Below are 18,510 nucleotides of genomic sequence, written 5' to 3' on the forward strand. Positions count from 1 at the left end.
AGGAAAAATGCATCAATGCAGTAGGAATTTTCTTAAGTGTTAGAGCTCTATTTTTGGACTTTAATATCAACTATCAGTAAGTATGTTGATCAGAAATATAAAATCTAGGAATTCATTGTAGAGAATATTCCTTATTAGAAATACTGAAATTCTTTCTCTATATTGTATGCTGAATCGGATTTTTGCAAACTCTGCTTTTATACATCATTAATCACTACAAATAAGAGAGGAACTATTATGAATGCCTCTGATCAGAAGGCTTGATTCATTGATACAAACATGGGTGAAATATAGGAATTTGATCAAATGGAAGATTCTTTTCTGGTTCCACTGTGCTTCCAGCATCTTGTCTCTGCCATGCTTACAAAGTTTATCATTCATGTTGAGATGCTGGTGAGAGTGTTCATGATTGACTCTTAATTACTAGTGAGCTTACACTAGTCAAATTAACTCTGAAGAATAGCATATGTTGTTTATTAATCTGACAGACTTTTAACTAAAGCAAACTGCGGAGGCTTTTGCTTATTGATAAGACGTGTGATAGAGTGCTAAAGGCAAACTATTGAAGAAATATCTCTTCCCTTTTTGTTGTTGTTGTTGTGTTGCTGAGAATTTTTGCTGACTCTGGAATTTCATGAATTTCCTAGATTGTACTCAGTAAGAGTTTCTTATTGCTTCTTGACAATCACAGCCAATTTCTAGGGTATGCAAAGGTATTTTCTGCTGATGCGCTAGGTGCCTTCCCAAAATACACAGAGAATTAGCTTACTTTTGTCAATTTTAACAGTGAATGTTTGGCTTCTCTCCCAGTTATTTTTTTTTATGGCAAACTTTGTTGCTTTTTTGAACCACAGTTCTGTCCCTTCTCCTTTTTTTTTTGGTGCTTTTCTTCTTTTCTTCCCATACATTCTTCCTTTGCATAGCTGTACTGATTGGGTGTGATGGGTTGACCCTGGCTGGACGCCAGGTGCCCACCAAAGCCGTTCTATCATTCCCCCATCCTCAGCTGGACAGGGGAGAGAAAAATATATCAAAAAGCTTGCAGGTTGAGATAAGGACAGGAGAGATCATTCACTAATTACCATCACGGGCAAAACAGACTCAGCTTGGGGAAAATTAGTTCAATTTATTACAAATCAGCCAGAGTAAGGTAATGAGAAATAAAACCAAATCTCAGAACACCTTCCCTCCACCCCTCCCTTCTTCCTGGGCACAATTTCACTCCTGGATTTCTTCACCAAGCCCCCCTAGTGGCACAAGGGGGATGGGGATGGGGTTTACGGTCATCACGCGTTATTTTCTGCCACTAATCCTCCTCAGGGGGAGGGCTTATCACACTCTTCCCCTGCTCCAGCTTGGGGTCCCACCCATGGGAGACAGTCGTCCACGAACTTCTCCAATGTGGGCCATTCCCACGGGCTGCAGTTCTTCATGAACTGCTCCAGCGTGGGTCCTTTCCATGGTGTGCAGTCCTTCAGGAGCACACTGCTCCAGCGTGGGTCCCCAACAGGGTCACAAGTCCTGCCAGAAAACCTACTCCATGGGCTCCTCTCTCCACAGATCTGCAGGTCCTGCCAGGAGCCTGCTCCAGCGTGGGGTTCCCACGGGGTCACAGCCTCCTTTGGGAACCCACCTGCTCCCGCATGGGGTCCTCCATGGTCTGCAGGTGGATATCTGCTCCACCGTGGACCTCCCTGGACTGCAGGGGGACAGCCTGCCTCACCAGGGTCTTCCCCACGGGCTGCAGGGGAATCTTTGCTCCAGCGCCTGGAGCATCTCCTCCCCCTCCTTCTTCACTGACCTTGGTGTCCACAGGGTTGTTTCTCTTGCATGTTCTCAATCCTCTCTCCGGCTGCTGTTTTCCCTCTGTCCTAACTTTTTTTCCTTCTTAAAAATGTTATCCCAGAGGCGTTACCACTATCACTGATGGGCTCGGCCTTGGCCGGCAGCGGGTCCGTCTTAGAGCCGGCTAGTATGGGCTCGCTCTCTCTCGAACACAGGGGAAGCTTCCAGCAGCTTCTTACAGAAGCCACCCCTGAAATCCCCCACTGTTACCAAAACCTTGCCACACAAAACCAATACATTGGGTCATGCCAGTCTTTCTCACAGCTCATTAAGTAGGCTTTTCCCCTTTGTCCATGGATATCTAATGAGTTATAACTTCCAGTCTGAATCACTTGTAGGGCTAAAATGGACTTCTGGAGGACATTGCTCATTGTTCTGTCTTTTTATAGTTGTCTCCACACTAGTATCTTCAAAAATCTTTGTTTTCCATTCTTTTTCTTCTTCCAAATCATTAAGAAGTTTGTCTCTCTTTGCTGTACCTAATCTCCCTTGAATATCCTGTTCATAAGAATCATATTGAGTAATGACATCTGAGTACAGAGTCTCCAACAAACCAAGTGTTTCATGTTTGTCAATTCTCCATTTTTCTGACCCTAGCTTCTTGCAGGGACAGGCAGCTGCATACTGGCTATTCGTAAACCTGGTTCAGTATAGTTCCAGAGAAGAACGGTTATTATTAATTCCATTCTTCCAACACTGCTTACAAGTATCTTAGAAGACAAAATGGCATAGGCACTGGATCCTCCTTCAGTTTCTTCTTTGTATAAAAAGAAGGCTTTGTTTGTTCAATTCCAATCAGTTATCTCTTCATCAAGGTATACTGATTCTTTTTTTCTTTTCATAGCAAGGAGAATGCATTATGTGTATCATGAGTCTCATTTAATTTGCATTACTCATTTCAGGAAAGTGGGGAAAATCCTCCACCTGCATCAGACTGTCAAAGGATTTAGCCCAATTCCCTTCAGCAAAGAACTAAAGGTAGTTGAATGCAGTAAAGATGAGATATAGATGACCACCTAAATCTCTCTATATTTCCCACAGTCATTTGAAAGGATTTGAGATTTTGCCCCAGAAATTATTTGAGTTCAGTTCTATTGTTTAACCCATGATGTTGGCACCATCCTTGTGATTGCTTAAAAAAAAAAAGAAAAAAAAAAAAGAAAATAAAAAAAAAAGAAAAGGCAAAAGATTGGCTCAGTACTGCCAACTTAGCTAGTTAATGTGTAAATGTGCCTGGCAGAAATTTGACATTTAATCATTACATATTAACTGTCTTCATTATTAGCAAGTTCTTGGAACCCCTGTTCAATAAGGAAACAACTCTTGTGTGGCTGAGCTTCCATCATCAATGCATTGTATCCTGCTAAATCTGAACAGGCTGACTGTTTGGAATGATTGTACTTCTGCATGCATTTTCTGGAAGAAGAAAATTCAAACAGAAATGGCATGGAGAAAGTGAAAATGTGGACATAATTATAAGAATAAATTAAAGCATGTGCTTCCATTTTTGATGAAAAAAAATTTCAAGGTGAAAATTTTGCCACAGTGATTTAGGAGTTTAGATCTTTTTTTCCAAAGGAATATTATGCCTTTAACACTGTCAACCACATTTAAAATAGGTTTTGAAAATATTGTCAAAATGTTTTTGACCTTGGGATCTTAAGTCATTTAGGAGTTTTCAAACATACCTGTTATGTTTCTTTCCAAAATATCAACCAAAATCTGAAAAGAAAATCAAAGTTCTTTTACTTCTTAAAACATAGAACTGAATTGTTTAGTTATTAAAGATAGTTTTAAAAGTGCAGCGAACAATAATTCCAAATTTCATGTAATAAAAAAGCTGATGTTATTCAACTATTGCATTTGTAATGCTATTTTCAGATCATTGAGGAAGGTGATTCTGAAGGTTACTCTTACTTGAAAGTTTTACAAATTGCAGTTCATGTTCAGCATCTGTTGGTATGGGATTTTTTGTGTGAGATGTAGTAGGAGATGACTTGTAACTCCTTGAAACAAAGATTGAGGGAAGCAGCCTGAGGGAAGCATGAACAATGGCTAGAGGTGAAACCTTGTAAAGATAAGGGGGGAGGAGGGGGAAGGTCCTCAGAGGGAATCAAATAAATGTTTGTATATGGACCTTGAGAGTTGTCTCACCTTAGTCCACACTGCTGGGGATTTGTGAATCTGAGTCACTCACCCTCCTCTTCTGAGTGGGTCATGACAGATGTCATTGGTCATGTGGGTGTTGGAAAACTGAGAAGACTTTTGTTACAATATTAAAATGCCATGCGGGTTGTTTATCGAGAGGCAGGCACAGGTACAGGCCATCACTGTGAAAACCACATTTATAAATTATGAGACTACTAATCACAGGGAACAGTTACATCCATTAGTAACAAGGAAGGTGAGGGACCTTAATGTAAGGGAGGAAATGCTGAAGACAAAAAGGGAAACAAATTAGGGACTTGGTCCTATATATCTTATTAAATTAAAAACATGTAAACTTAAGCAATGTAGCTCTAGTTTCATCTTAGATTCCTGGTGTCTGCACAAACAGCTTGGGTGTTCTCCATTGTTTATGGTATCATCTGAAATACATGGTCAAATTATAGATTAATAACTGAAATCTGTATTTATTTTCTGTTTGTTTCTCCATCCATTTCAATCAGTGCAATTTCATTAAAATACTGTCAGAGTATTTTAAGTATTATGTTCATGAGTGTTATCTCAGCACAATGGTGGTAATGAAAATGTAAATATTTGTCCCATGGTAAAACGCACCTGCTGTTATAATTTTTAAATTTTGTTCTTTTAGACTGGAGCAGGACCCCATGTTGGTAGGTGCTATAAAATGAGAGATTACGATATAATTTTTTAATCTAATTCTGGCAGTATGATCTATCTTCTTCTATTAACATAAATTCTGCTATTTTCTGACTGTACTCTATCAGGCAGACAGGAGAAATATGGTTTATATTTTTAGAGCTGTGGATAGCAGTAAGATTTGATCCATCTTATGTTCTTGTGAGACCGAGACTTTGTTTGCATATTGCTATCATTATAATTATTATCGATTAAGAAATCTTATGAAAGTATGGGGAATCTGATTCATATTGAATATGAGGTCATCAGAGTCACATTAAGATTAAACTGGGGAATTAAAAGCTCAGTGGCACTTTGGGACATGGTCTTGTTGCCTGCTTAAATCACCGAAGCAGCTCAACAAGTACAAGTCAAACCCAAAATGTAATCATTGCCTTTTTAAGGCATACTCCTGTCCTTCATATCATAGCACTTACCCAGTGCGACTCGTTCTGTACTGTTTAATATCTGGTCCATGTATTTTTAATTTGAATTAACAGAGATGTACTTGTTAGGGCAGAGAAGACATGCTTGTGACTTTAGATCTACAAGCATTTGTTTCCCTGCCATACGGCAGAGTTGCACTACATGTGTATGCAAATAAGGAGAAAAGGAACAGTACTTAGAAGCTTGTTCTTCATCTTTCTAGCAAGCCATTATTTGGTTCACATTTCCCATGTCTTTCCTGTTCTTTGATGGTGGGCTGCACGATTACCCCAACAGATGAATTTTAGACTTCAACCTACAGGTAGGAACAAGCTGGTTAAAGAGGACATTTCCTCTCATAATTCAGGTGTTCATTCCACATGTTTTTTTCAGTCCAGCTGAGTTTGTTTCCCTTGGTGAATCTGCCACTCTTAAAACTTCTTTCCTGGCTCTTGAAGATTACACTTTTCTATGCCATCATCTGCTAGAACTGATTTAACCAAACATATCACTCACAGAGGAAGCTAGTGCCAGTTTGTGTGAAGCTACTGAAATATTGTTCCTGCCATCTTCCATTGATGTTGTTGCTAGGTTTTCTCCTCATGGAATATTCTTAACAAAGACATTGTCCGTCTTATCTTCTCAGAGGCCTTAATAGAGGGAGCTGAGCAGAAGATGTAGTGTGCTGGTCACAGTGCTTGTGGACAGGCCCTGCTTTATTGAGATTCGTAGAGCGACAGGGATGGAAGCCCACCAGGATTAAGAGAAAAGTGGTGTTTTTAAAACTGAAATCTAATTATTTACTGTGTTTTTTCCTGATTTTGTTGCTATTTTAATAGTCTTTTAGAATCTCTTCAGTAAGACAAATTTAATTGGTTTATCTAGTAGTAGGAATATTTAAGATAAAGTCTAGAGATCTATAACAAGTGCTAGGGCTGTATGCTGCTGTATCTTTCAGCAGTCTACTCATCATCTGCTTGTCTCCTCAGGTATCTGTTTTCCTCTAAGGCAACTCAGCTATACTGAATTTTATGTTGCTACTGCTTATACTGCTTCTGTGATCCCACCTAGTTTAATTAAGGTTAACCTTGTAATATACAATGTTGGCAGTGTAGCTAGACAGAACACTTCAAAAGTTATTCTAAAACACAACATGCAAGTTTAGATGATATAAAGCTGACTAAAGTGAAGTAATGAGTAAGCTTTTGAAACTAAAGCTTCTTTTAAAAAAATACACTGAAACTATACTGGAATTGTTCTGGTTATTGAAAATGTAACTTAAAAAGCATATTGCTAGGAAACATCGTAGCCTGAGATGTATTTGAATCCAGCTTCCTGAAGAATTCAGTGTAGCACATTACAATTTAAAAACATTTCAAGTCACAGAATAGTGGGAAAAATATGATTCTATTCATTACATGATTGATTATTCTTGTTAATGTGCTGTGAACTTCATTGTGCCGTGAACATTACAATTAAATACGTTAAACACAGAAGAGCCATAAATGTTCTCACTAAGTAATAATGGTAATAGTATCAGCTCGCTGGTATCCGTTTTTATGAAGTGATAATTTTATTGGAGAACAGTATTCAAGATGCAAACATTTATTGTCCTTTTATAGACAATTGTTTCAATAACTGTTTAGTGAGTACTGGCATCATAGGGAGAAAATTGTGTACCTCAGCTGCTGTCCTGCCTGTGGCTGTAATGAAGTCGCTGTAGTAATCTAATTGTATTGATTTAGCAAAAAAATGGAATTCTAATTGGCAATGTAAAGCCAAGCAAATTGTCAGTAAAGACATGGTGACTTAAGCCTTGGTGACACTGATGTCAAAACTGTTCTTTGTGGCCAAGAAGGAAAAACAGATTCTTCTGAATTACTAAACTTCAAAACACGTAAATTATGTAGTCAGCTGACTTTATGTACAGCTTGATGGTGAAGTTATTTGCTCATTCTTTCCTTTAGATTGTCAGGGATGCAAAGGGGTTTCAAAATGTGTTGCTTAAGAAACATGATTTTGGAGTTTTGAGTACAGTTGCACCTCTGTTTCTGAAAGTGGCCAGGGAAAAAAATCCATGGCTGAACCGAAAAGACATCAGACTCTCAGATTAGAATCTTGAAGTCCCTCGGATTTGGCACCTCTTTCAGGCAGAAGTAGTTGGGTCACTATATAGTCAGTCTGGAAGTAAGTTTTTCAAGTTGGAGACTGAAGACTGAACGAGTGAAGCCTCCCCTGAATGATCTTTCACTGTGATGTGGTACTGACTAGATTGTTGCCTAGCCATAACCAATATAAAATATGAAGCATAAAGTTTTTCAAAATCTTAGTGGTCCCCAGAGCTTGACTGAGGGCCTGCTTAATGCAAGTACTTTCTACTCAGTAATCAGTACCTGAAAAGATTAATTTTAGGATTAAGTGCTTTTTAAAAAGAAGTGGTCTGTGTCTGTAGCCTGACTAGGAGTATTTTTCAGTACAAGATAGGACATGAGCCAGCAACGTACCCTTGCCAAAAAGAAGGCTAACAGTATCCTGGGCTGCATCAGGAGTAGTGTTTCCAGCAGGTTGAGAATGGTGATCCTTCCCCTCTATTCAGCACCAGCGAGGCCACAACTGGAGTACTGTGTCCAGTTCTGAGATCCCCAGTACAAGAGAGACATGCACATACTGGAGAGTCCAGTGAAGGGCCATGAAAATTATTAAGGGACTGGAGCATCTCTCCTATGAGGAAAGACTGAGAGAGCTGGGACTGTTTAACCTGGAGAAAAGAAGATTCAAGGGGGGGAATCTTATCTATGCATACAGATACCTGAAGGGAAGCTGCAAAGAGGATGGAGGCAGAGTCTTTTCAGTGGTGCCTGATGACAGGACAAGAGTCAGTAAGCACAAACTGAAACACAGGAGGTTCTGTCTGAACATCAGAAAACACTTTTTTACTGTGAGTGGGACTGAGCACTAGCACAGGTTGCCCAGCGAGGTTGTGGAGTCTCTATTATTGGAGGTATTAAAAAGCTGTCTGGACATGGTCCTGAGCAACCTACTCTAGGTGGCCCTGCTTGAGTAGGGGGTTGGATTAGATGACCTCTAGAGATGCTTTCCAACTTCAAGCATTCTGTGATTCTGTGACATACCCTAGTGCAGGTCTCAGAAGGACTACACTCTTCAAATGCTTTTGAGTTACTGTAACAGTTTTCATAGTGATTGATCCCAGTTGTACTAAACAGAAAAAAAAATTAAATCTGACAAATGTAAAATGGTCCATCAGGGCAATAAGGATTTACACTGATTTCTGTTGCCAATAATGTACAATAAAGTGATGTGCTTTTATCATATCTGGCCAACAATTTGTAGCCCAATGACCATTTATACCAGGGTCAGTTGCTGACATGCTTTTGGCTGCCTTTAGAAAATCTTGAATGGCTGATACTGTGAAGAGGAGACTTTGCAGGTGTCAGGTGTATCCCAGATAAAGATGTTTTCAGAGGAAGCTGCTCTCTTCCTTCAATATTTAATTCTCTAAGAATGTAGATGTGCTACCTTGTCAGTCTATTCACAGTAGTTAATATGATCCCTACTAACTCAGGAAGATAACATCTTTTCCTATTGTTTTTGGAAGTAAATTGTAGAGTACCAAACCCTTGCAGGAGAGAAGAAACAATTTCGCTCTCAACACATGCTGGAAGTGACAGCAAGAGCTTTGTATATAGCTTTCCAAGAAAATCCATCCTTTTATTCATAAGGCCTTTTCAATAGATACAAGCCACTTGTGTGCCATCTTCGTATTTATTGTTGCAATGAACTCATTGATTTCATCCCAACTCTTGATTTTAGAATTGGGGTTGGGGTGTAATGTACTAAGTATTTGTGTATTTGCTGTATAAGAAATCTTACGGTTCTTATAGCGCTTCCTGCTCCGTGGGATACATTTTTCACTACGTATGGTGAACTTCCAGCTTAAGTCTATAAAGAAAACAGTAAAATAATATTTCAACTGTAAGCTTAATTAATGCCGCATACTGCGTAGAGTGGAAGCAAAATGAATGACCTGCTGTAGTGTTATACAAAAAGAGAGCTGTCCACAGCATGAGCTGCTGGCCAGAGGCCATGTTACTGTCAGGGTGAGTGGAGAGAGCCAGCTGGTTCTGGTAAATCATCTATATGATGACCTGAGCTATGGCTAGTTATGAGCAGACTGCCTTTTTTTTTTTCTTTTTTTTTTTTTTTTTTTTTCTCTAAATGCTGATGTGAAGAATTTTCCCTGCTAGCTATATTTTTGTTTCTATCTCTTCACCTCTACAACTCATCTGATTGTTAACATGTTCCTCACCAACCCAAACCATTATTGGTCTAGATGCTGTCATACTGTATTTTTATATTTTAAAATTTCTTTGTTTTTCATTCTGTCTATGAATTAAGAAAATAACGCACAGAGAATCAATCAGTAATAATAACGTCTAGAAGCAGTGTCATGTGCCGGGCTACAGTTACAATACCTGAGGTGACAAAAATCATATTGGTTTTTGGCTTATCTGTTTCATGATGTGAGTAATAAACAGTTTCAGATTTGTATCTGTCAAATTAGATGTTGATTTCTTATTTTTTGGGAATATAGCTAAGTATTTGCTATGATAATATCTTGTCAGACTTGAAAATTGCTTGTAGCTTTAAATAAACATTTTCCATTTATAATATAACACTTATCAAATCATTCCCAGAGATATATTTCTACAACCATTAAGGTTATTTTCTTACTTAAGTCCTGATATACCTATGTAGGTAATTCTTTTTTATTATGAAATATCATAAAAAAAATTGAAGTCTCAAAAGAATAGTCATGGAAAGAAGTAATGCCTTTATTTTTGTTTCATATATAAATATAGCAAATAAAATAATTGTGTTGAAGTTCTAAATGTTGAATGTTCTAAAAGATGCTGGAAGTTCCTAAAAAAAAAATAAAAAATAAAATAAAAATTAGTTTTTCTGCCACCCCAAGTTATGGGTGAATGTCTGATGACATCCATCTCCATTTTATTGGGAGTCAGTTCAAATGGATAAATTTCAATGAACTGACATGCTCACAATAAGAGCAGTCTTCACTGAAAATTTCAAATCACTTTTAATCATTGTGTTGATGTTTCATACATACTCAGTCTGTTTTTTCTGTTCTACACCCTTGGGAATGCAGGCAGGCTTTATTAAACACTTTAAAAAAATGTTAATAATATTTTTCTCAAAGATAGGAGTATGAAAGCTTGGTTAATAGCAAGGACTGTCAAGTGAAACCTACTAACTGAAGCTAGCAGAAAATCTGGGTAAGATTCGAGAGCACTGTGGGTCTCTAAGCAATCTGAGTTACAGTATTTGCTGCAGGGATTGTGGAGCTCTTGAGACCTTCAACGTGATATTCTCAGAAAGCTAAAATGAATTTGGGAGAGAACATGAACTAGAAAAACTAACTTTTGACCAGTTCTTATTGTAATGCCCCCAAACTTGTATTGCCTCTAAAACAGTAAAAAACCCTGAAAGCAATGCCAAATGGAAGGCAGTGGAATGAGACTTAAGCGATTCAGTTCTTCAGTTTTTCACTAGCTTGCTCGTTGTCTGTGGAGAAGTTTCTTTCTTTCCCTCCCTGAGCTTCCGTTCTTCATGTATACAATGCTGACACACATGTTTGTTGTAAAGAGCTTTGCTTGCTTGAGACGTAGATTTGGGATAGGAAAACCACTGGAGTCCCAGCATTAATCATAAGAGAAGAATGCTTGGTTTAGATCTGAAAAAAATTGTAGTTATCCTGGCAAATCATTTATGAAGTTTCTTCTGTCCTACCTTCCCTCATCCCCACTGAGATACCAGGTTTTTATTAGAGCACCTGATTTTCAAACATGTAGAAGCCATAGCAACCTGTGTAAAAGACCTCTGATAACTTCTGCTGTTTCTGTTAAGTATAATCATACTTTTCTGTAGTCATCTTCATTTCTTAAAGCATCTTGTGCTTTGATCAAAGGTATTGTGCCCAGTTTAGCCTTCCACCTGTTTTAGCAGCTGGATGCACATGCAAGAGAGGTGATCTTCCTAAGAGCTCCTCAGTGTGTCATGGAGAAGCTACTGCATTAATCTTGCTTTGTATTCAGTCAACTACACAGAATTTTTGAATTGCCTTACTGGGATGGCATTACCGTATGGCACCCCACCCCACCATTTAAGATTATTGCATGTAAATGTATCTTCTACCACTTTTTTTTTTTTTTTTTTGGTCCAGAATGGTAAAAACACTACGCTTTAACACATTTACTTGTGTTTCTAGGTGACTTTTCAAAAAATTTAAGATGGTTGGAATCAGCATAGCTTTAGAGCATATGTAGAGCTGATCCAGAACTAAAAATCCGATTTTGTCTTCAAAATACACAAAACAGTATAATTTTGTTTCAGAAAAATCAGTAAACTGAAAGCCAAATTGCCTGCCCAGATGTTAACAGCAAATATTGGATTGTTTCTTCTGTTTGACTAACCATTTTTAATTAGGAACAATGATCCTTTTATTTTATTCCTTAGTTTTGAATCTGTTTCTTTTGTGGCACTTAGAAAAAAGCCGTTAGCCATTAAGACAAATTTATATTTGTCTAGAGAATGATATGCAAGGCATAATCATGTTCTAAACAGTTTTTGTTAACAGTTATTTAAGTAGATTGTTACCCTAACTTCAGGAATTATACCAAAAATCTCACCCTCTAGACTTAGTTAATTTGCTCTTTCATTTTTCCATTTTGAAAATTTACCTCTGTAAGAGATTTTCCCAAAGCCTAAATTAAACTTTGAAAATGTAAAATGTCTTTGCTCCATTCTTGCATTACTTTCATAAGTCTAAGGTACCTGTTCTGATAGTACATTATAGCCCTAAAATATCAATAGTTTAAAGGTCATTGGCTTGATTGTGATCTAGATTTCATGCTGTGTGCTTACTAGGATTCACCTATCTCTAGTGAATATGCACAATCATATTTTTTATGGTACAGAAAAAAACCCCCAGCATATAGAAGTAACCAAAAATGAAAATTAAAAGTTGCAAAATATTTTCACGTACAGTTGTGACACGACTAAATAGTTTGCAGTGCTATGGTAGTTTCCATTATCTTGTTTATGATACTTGTTCAGGGCAGTGTAAGAACTGATTTAATGTCTTTGTAGTTACTGAATAGTGTATCCCATACTACTTTGATTTTGAATTAGAAATGTCATTAATTATCAGAACACAGGAGTTATTTTTGATTTCTTTAGCATGTGGCTCTGGATTGCTTATGCCTTTTTGTATATATGCATATGTGCACCATGGAGTTTACCAGTTTAAGATGCTAAGATTGAAACCCTTGAATTATTTAACAGAGCACTTCAGTAATTTAATTACTTTTGGTTTGAGACCCTCAAGCATCCTAATGTTAGAAACCCAGGTAAACTTTCAAACCACAGCTCTTGTCTCATCTTGAAATGTTGTCACCAGTCATTTCATATTTACAAGACCTGAATACTGAAATAACATTAAGCTTATACCGCAGTCAGATTTTTTTAAACGTCCATTTAATAATTCCTCATCAATAAGATCTGTCAGTCACCTAGTTTAGAATGTATATTTTTATAATGGATTTTGAAAGTTCAGTAGGATGAAAGAGCAATTCAGTCATCAAAAGTTTGTGTGTATATTTTTATGAATTTCTGACCTACATATATATATATTCATAAATACCTGTCTGTCTGTATTTTTATAAATAAAGTATATGTGCACTTTATCAATCAGAATTCTTGGCAAAAACTTTTTTTTAGGTGTGACCTTTTTTTGAAAGATGTTCTGTTATATTGCGCAGTTTAGCAAAGCTCATGCAAGTGACTTTTAAAAAAATATTTTAATAAATTGTCCTTCTAGTGTTCTGAAATTTCTTTGCCTTTTCATGATTTACAAAAATACAGAGCTCACAGCAGGTCCTACTCAGTTAAAAATACTTATCTGAAGTAGATACGGTCTAGTAACTTTTCAGTTACTGGTGATAAAAACATGATACTAAATGGAGATATTTATCAAACATTTCTGTGTTTTTTATCTTAATAGTTTTAACATCTCCAGGTACTAATTACCAGACCAGCTAGGCTTTGCTTTGGTTTTCAATAGTTTAAAAATCAGTTAATAGTTAATATATTTTTTTTTTACATGTTTATACAAACTGGTAGTGAGAGTGCTGCCAATAACTGTAACTGGCTAGATTAATAACTCTAAAAAATAAAGCCCAAATGATCATAATATTTTTATATTCATAGCAAATGGCAAATTCTTTGGGCTTCCTTATTATGTATATATGTACAGTTCTTAGAAAACTGAGGCCTTGATCCTTGTGGGTGGTTGTGAAGAGTTGATGTTACGTGACTTGGGTCTGACCAACTTGCCTGAGGTCCAAAGGCAGCTGGTGTTGTTTGGTTTTATATTGAGCAGTTTCAGAATTAAAATGTTTATTTTGGTTTTTGAGTGGAAAAATATTCAACAGATTTAAGAAAAAAATTGCTTGTACATGATTGTGGTGGGTTGACCTTGGCTGGCCACCAGATGCCCACCAAGCTGCTCTATCACTCCCCTCCTCAACTGGACAGGAGGAGAGAAAATATGACAAAAGGCTCATGGGTTGAGGTAAGGACAGGGAGATCACTCAGCACTTACCATCATGGGCAAAATAGACTTGACTTGGGGAAATAAATTTAATTTATTGCCAATTAATAAAAGAGTATCATATAATAGAATCATAGAATAGGCAGGTTGGAAGAGACCTCTAAGATCAACCTTTCTTGGCAAAAGCACAGTCTAGGCAAGATGGCCAGCAACCTGTCCAACTGAATCATGAAAGTGTCCAGTGTTGGAGAATACACCATTTCCCTGGGGAGATTATTCCAGTGGCTGATTGTTCTCATTGTGAAAAATTTCCCTCTTGTGTCCCATCAGAATGTCCCCAGGAATAACCTGTACCCATTACCCCTTGTCTTTTCCATGTCACTCCTTGTAAAAAGGGAGTACCCATCTTCTTTGTAGCCACCCTTTTAAGTACTGGAACGTGGTGGTAAGGTCTCCCCTAAGCCTTCTTTTCTCAAGGCTGAACAAGCCCAGTTCTCTCAGCCTTTCCTCATACGGCAGGCTTCCCAGGCCTTTGATCATCTTTGTGGCCCTTCTCCAGCCTGTCCACATCTTTCTTGTATAGCAGGGACCAAAACTGAACAGAGTATTCTAGGTGTGGCCTGACCAGCACTGAGTGGAGTGGGATAATGACTTCTTTATCTCTGCTGGTGATGCTTTTGTTGATGCAAGCCAGCATCCTGTTGGCTTTCTTTACTGAAGCACACAGTTCAGTTATATGGAGCTTGTTGTCCTCCAGGATCCCCAGACCCCTTTCCACAGAGCTGGTCCCCAGCCAGGTAGATGCCAGCCTGTGCTGCACTCCTGGATTATGTTTTCCCAGGTGCAAGACCTTACATTTGTCTTTGTTGAACTTCATAAGGTTCTTGTTAGCCCACTCTTCCAGCCTACCCAGGTCTTCCTGCAGGGTGGCTCTCTCTTCCAAAGTGTCCACTTCCCCACTCAGTTTGGTATCATTTGCAGACTTCATCAGCGTACACTTGACCCCATCATCCAGATCACTTAGGAAGATATTAAGCAGCGCTGGGCCCAATAATGATCCTTGGGGGACCCAGGGGTAAGATGAGGGTAGGAAAATAAGAAATAAGAACAAATCTAGAAACACCTCCCCCGCCACCCCCCCCCCCCCCCCCCCCCCCCCCTTCTTCCGTGTTTTCTCTACCTCCTACTCCTGAGCAGCGCAGGGGGGACAGGGAAGGGGGGTTGTGGTCAGTTCATCATACATTGTCTCTGCTGCTCCTTTCTCCTCATGCTCTTCCCCTGCTCCAGCATGGGGTCCCACCCACGGGAGACAGTCCTTCACAAGCTTTTCCAACGTGGGTCATTTCCACGAGCTGCAGTCCTTTAGGAACAGACTGTTCCAACTTGGGTCCCCTGTGGGGCCACAAGTCCTGCCAGAAAACCTGCTCCTGCAGTGTGGCCTCCTCTCCACAGGGTCACAGGTCCTGCCAGGAGCCTACTCCAGCACGGGCTTCCCACAGGGTCACAGACTCTGGCACATCCACCTGTTCCAGTGTGGGGTCCTCCACAGGCTGCAGGGTGGATATCTGCTCCACTGTGGATGTCCATGGGCTGCAGGGGGAGAACTTGCATCACCAGGCCTCACTCTGTTGAACAGTATACACTGAGGGAACTGACTAATGCCTGCCTGTGGTGATGGAATAAAATAACATTGTATTTAATGATTGTGTTGTAAAGGGTGTATTTCATGGGGCCACGTTAATAGTTTCAGGGGCAGTGCTACTTCTGGCATTCTCACAATCTAGAAGTTGACTTTTCAACTATTTTTAATAGTAATAATTGTCTTATAAGTAATATATAAACTAAAGTCACAAGACAATGGAAATGGTTGAAAAAATACTAATTACCTTAAATCTCAAAATGTAGTCATGCGTTACATTTTTTTTACAATAGCTAGCTAAATAAATATGTAGAAACTCATTATAAGGAGGAAAATGATTAACCCTTTCGTGAATTCAGTTTCTGAATTCTTAAGGAATTCAGACAAAGCTAGGATGCATACTGCCAGGATATGATAAAGGGGTGATCTAAAGTCTTGAAGCCTACTGACACTTTGCTCTGGGAGGACTGAGAAACATCGGTGAGGAAAGTTCTGTTTGTACAGGTTTACTACATAAATAACCTGCTAAATGTTACATTTAATTGAAATTATGGGCAAAGAGAAGCAATTCTGATTGAAAAGAATAAAAATGATGAAATGCCTGTTTACTAGCTTATTTAAAACCTGCTTTATAAATTCATTATTTCTGTTTTGACTTATTCCAGTGATATATGTATTGTTGTAATATGGATGTGTATTCTATGACTTATAGCTGTAATTATTCACAGTGAGTTAATTTATGCCATTAATGTCACATTCACTAACAAGTGCATGGTAAAACCTCAAGAGTTTTGATTTGAATAAATATCTAGCAATAGAGATGTTTACCTAAACACGTTTGAGCTTTATATTTTAAAAATGTTATGAAATCAACATTTGTTTGATCCTTCAAATTGATTTAATCTGGTTTTTATTTATAATTGAATCAACTGGCCCATTTCTGTGCATTTGTTACTTTCTTTTAGTAACAATAAAGGCAGTTTTTAAGTATAAAACTGATCATTCTATCTGGTTTACAAGTTTGTTCATTTGTTTTGTGTATTTCTTTGTTTTGTGTTTGGGTGTTTTTTCTCCTCCTGAGCAGAAAGCCTATTAAACCAATCTTTTTAATGGGTATGTTTCAGGAAGTAGTTTTACATAAACAGAATGAGATTGCTTTAATTTAATTTTTAAGTCATGGAGAAAAGTTAATAGCTTCCAGTCTAAAGGCAATGTGACAGCTGAATATGAATGTAAATATCTGTAAAAGAAAGTTAAGGATATAAAAAATGTTAAATAGTTTCTTATTAGATGACATAAATATTTTTGCTGTAAAGGAGAATTAATGATAACTTCTTTAAGCAGTTTGCAAACAGTTACTGCTTTCTTGCATGCTAGAACTTAAACTGGTTCAGGAAAACAACAGATGATGGCAGTATCCATAACTCCTAAAGGGAAAAATTAAAGATTTGAAGGGTTTTAATGTTTCTTTTTGTGTAAAATATGGTATAAACAATGGCATAATTTGTGTAAAATATGGGTGTATGTCTAATGGCATAAATTATTAATTTAATTTACTAAGTGTAATAAAAGAGTGATAACTTCATTTATGACGTGCATTTTTTAGAAATAATAGATTTTTCTTCTATTTGTATGAAAGAGTGTACTGGTTTTGGCTACAAGCTATTATGAAGAAAATTACCTTTAGCTCAGCCAAAGCCAGTACAAAAAAAAGTTACATGACTTTTTTCTCCAAAACCAAATTTTCCTCATACGAGACAATAAAAGTCTTCAGAAATAGAATATAAGATACATACATGGATTACCTTAATATTTTTTACAGTTTCTTGCTGATAAATTTGAATTGCAAATCCAATTTGAAATATCAAACCAAATGTTTTCTTTAAATTAATAAAACCCACCAAATTCTTACTAAATGCCTAGTAAAAATAACATTAATATGGTTTATGCTGAATGAATGCATGCCTTCTGTACCCATAGAAACTGATTATCTATACATTCTCAGATAATCATCATGTAATAAAATCTATGAAAAACAGACCTCTCATTTGCTTACTTGTACTTACATCTTTCTTTTCCAGATGACACGAGAGCAGTATATATTAGCAACACAACAGAACAGCCTTCCAAGGACTGAAAATCCTCAGTTTTACCCAGTAGGGATTTATGGATGGCGAAAGAGGTGCTTATACTTCTTTGTCCTTCTGCTGTTGGTTACCATGATTGTTAACTTAGCAATGACAGTATGGATTTTGAAGGTTATGAATTTCACAGTGGTAAGTATCACAGTAACTCTATGTAACCTGTTTCTTCAAGTAATAACTTGTAGTTTTAGTTCTCTTTCCTTTACCATGTTATATACAGATATTGTAATTTTAAATTAAACATCGTATATACTTTGAGTATTCCTTCAGGTATTTATACCTTTTGTGTATGTACTGCAGTGAGTGGACCTGTGCCCTATATATTCAGATATTTTTGGATAATCGTATGTGCTGAAAATACATTGGGATCTTAGATTTTTTTTTTTTGTTTGCCCAACCAAAAGCATCATGGTGACTGCCCCAAGTATCTCTTTTTTGCTTGTCACCACTGACAGCAATCAGTAGGAGTTTATTATGCCTGTTGTGTATGGTATCTCTCTTATAAGGAAACTGGGTTAGTTAGGTCAACTTAGGGTGGCTTTTTAAGTTTATGTTGTTCTTAGTATTTTTTTAGAGTTTACTGACCATTTGGACTGTGTTTCACCTAGAACTTAGAGTAGCTGTTTTGACGTTGATAAGAGGGGGTAGGTGGGTGTAAGAGCCATGGGCTTCTATGAGACAGCCTCCATCTAGAATCTTTAATAGCAGCAAAGTGTTACTGAGCCTGTATTTCAGATGTACACCTGAAAGAACATCTGCATTCAGTGAAAACTGTTATCTGCCCAGCTGTTCTCAAAGCTTTGTTTGCATAAAGGTGGTGGAAGTGCTCACTAGTTGACAGTGGAGTAGTGTCTTTCTGTATATAAAAAGAAAAGATAGAAGGCTCCACAGTTTAAAACAGCAGTGCTTCTGCTAGGATCAGTGTAGTCTCTCTCTCTGGATTTTGA

At 37.6% G+C, this 18,510-nt stretch overlaps 1 protein-coding gene across 1 annotated transcript in view; it reads left to right on the forward strand.

The window, feature by feature from the left end:
• The first annotated feature begins 9,173 nt into the window (after window positions 1-9,173).
• The window catches only part of SGCZ (sarcoglycan zeta), a 240,196-nt gene continuing 230,859 nt past the window's right edge, over window positions 9,174-18,510 (forward strand). The window contains exons 1-2 of the mRNA XM_049790941.1: window positions 9,174-9,278; window positions 17,501-17,695. Of these exons, the coding sequence (XP_049646898.1) occupies window positions 9,174-9,278; window positions 17,501-17,695 (300 nt within the window). The remainder of the gene's footprint in view (window positions 9,279-17,500; window positions 17,696-18,510) is intronic.

The sequence above is a fragment of the Accipiter gentilis genome, chromosome 3, assembly GCF_929443795.1.
Source record: "Accipiter gentilis chromosome 3, bAccGen1.1, whole genome shotgun sequence".
In the NCBI taxonomy this organism is placed as follows: Eukaryota; Metazoa; Chordata; class Aves; order Accipitriformes; family Accipitridae; genus Astur; species Astur gentilis.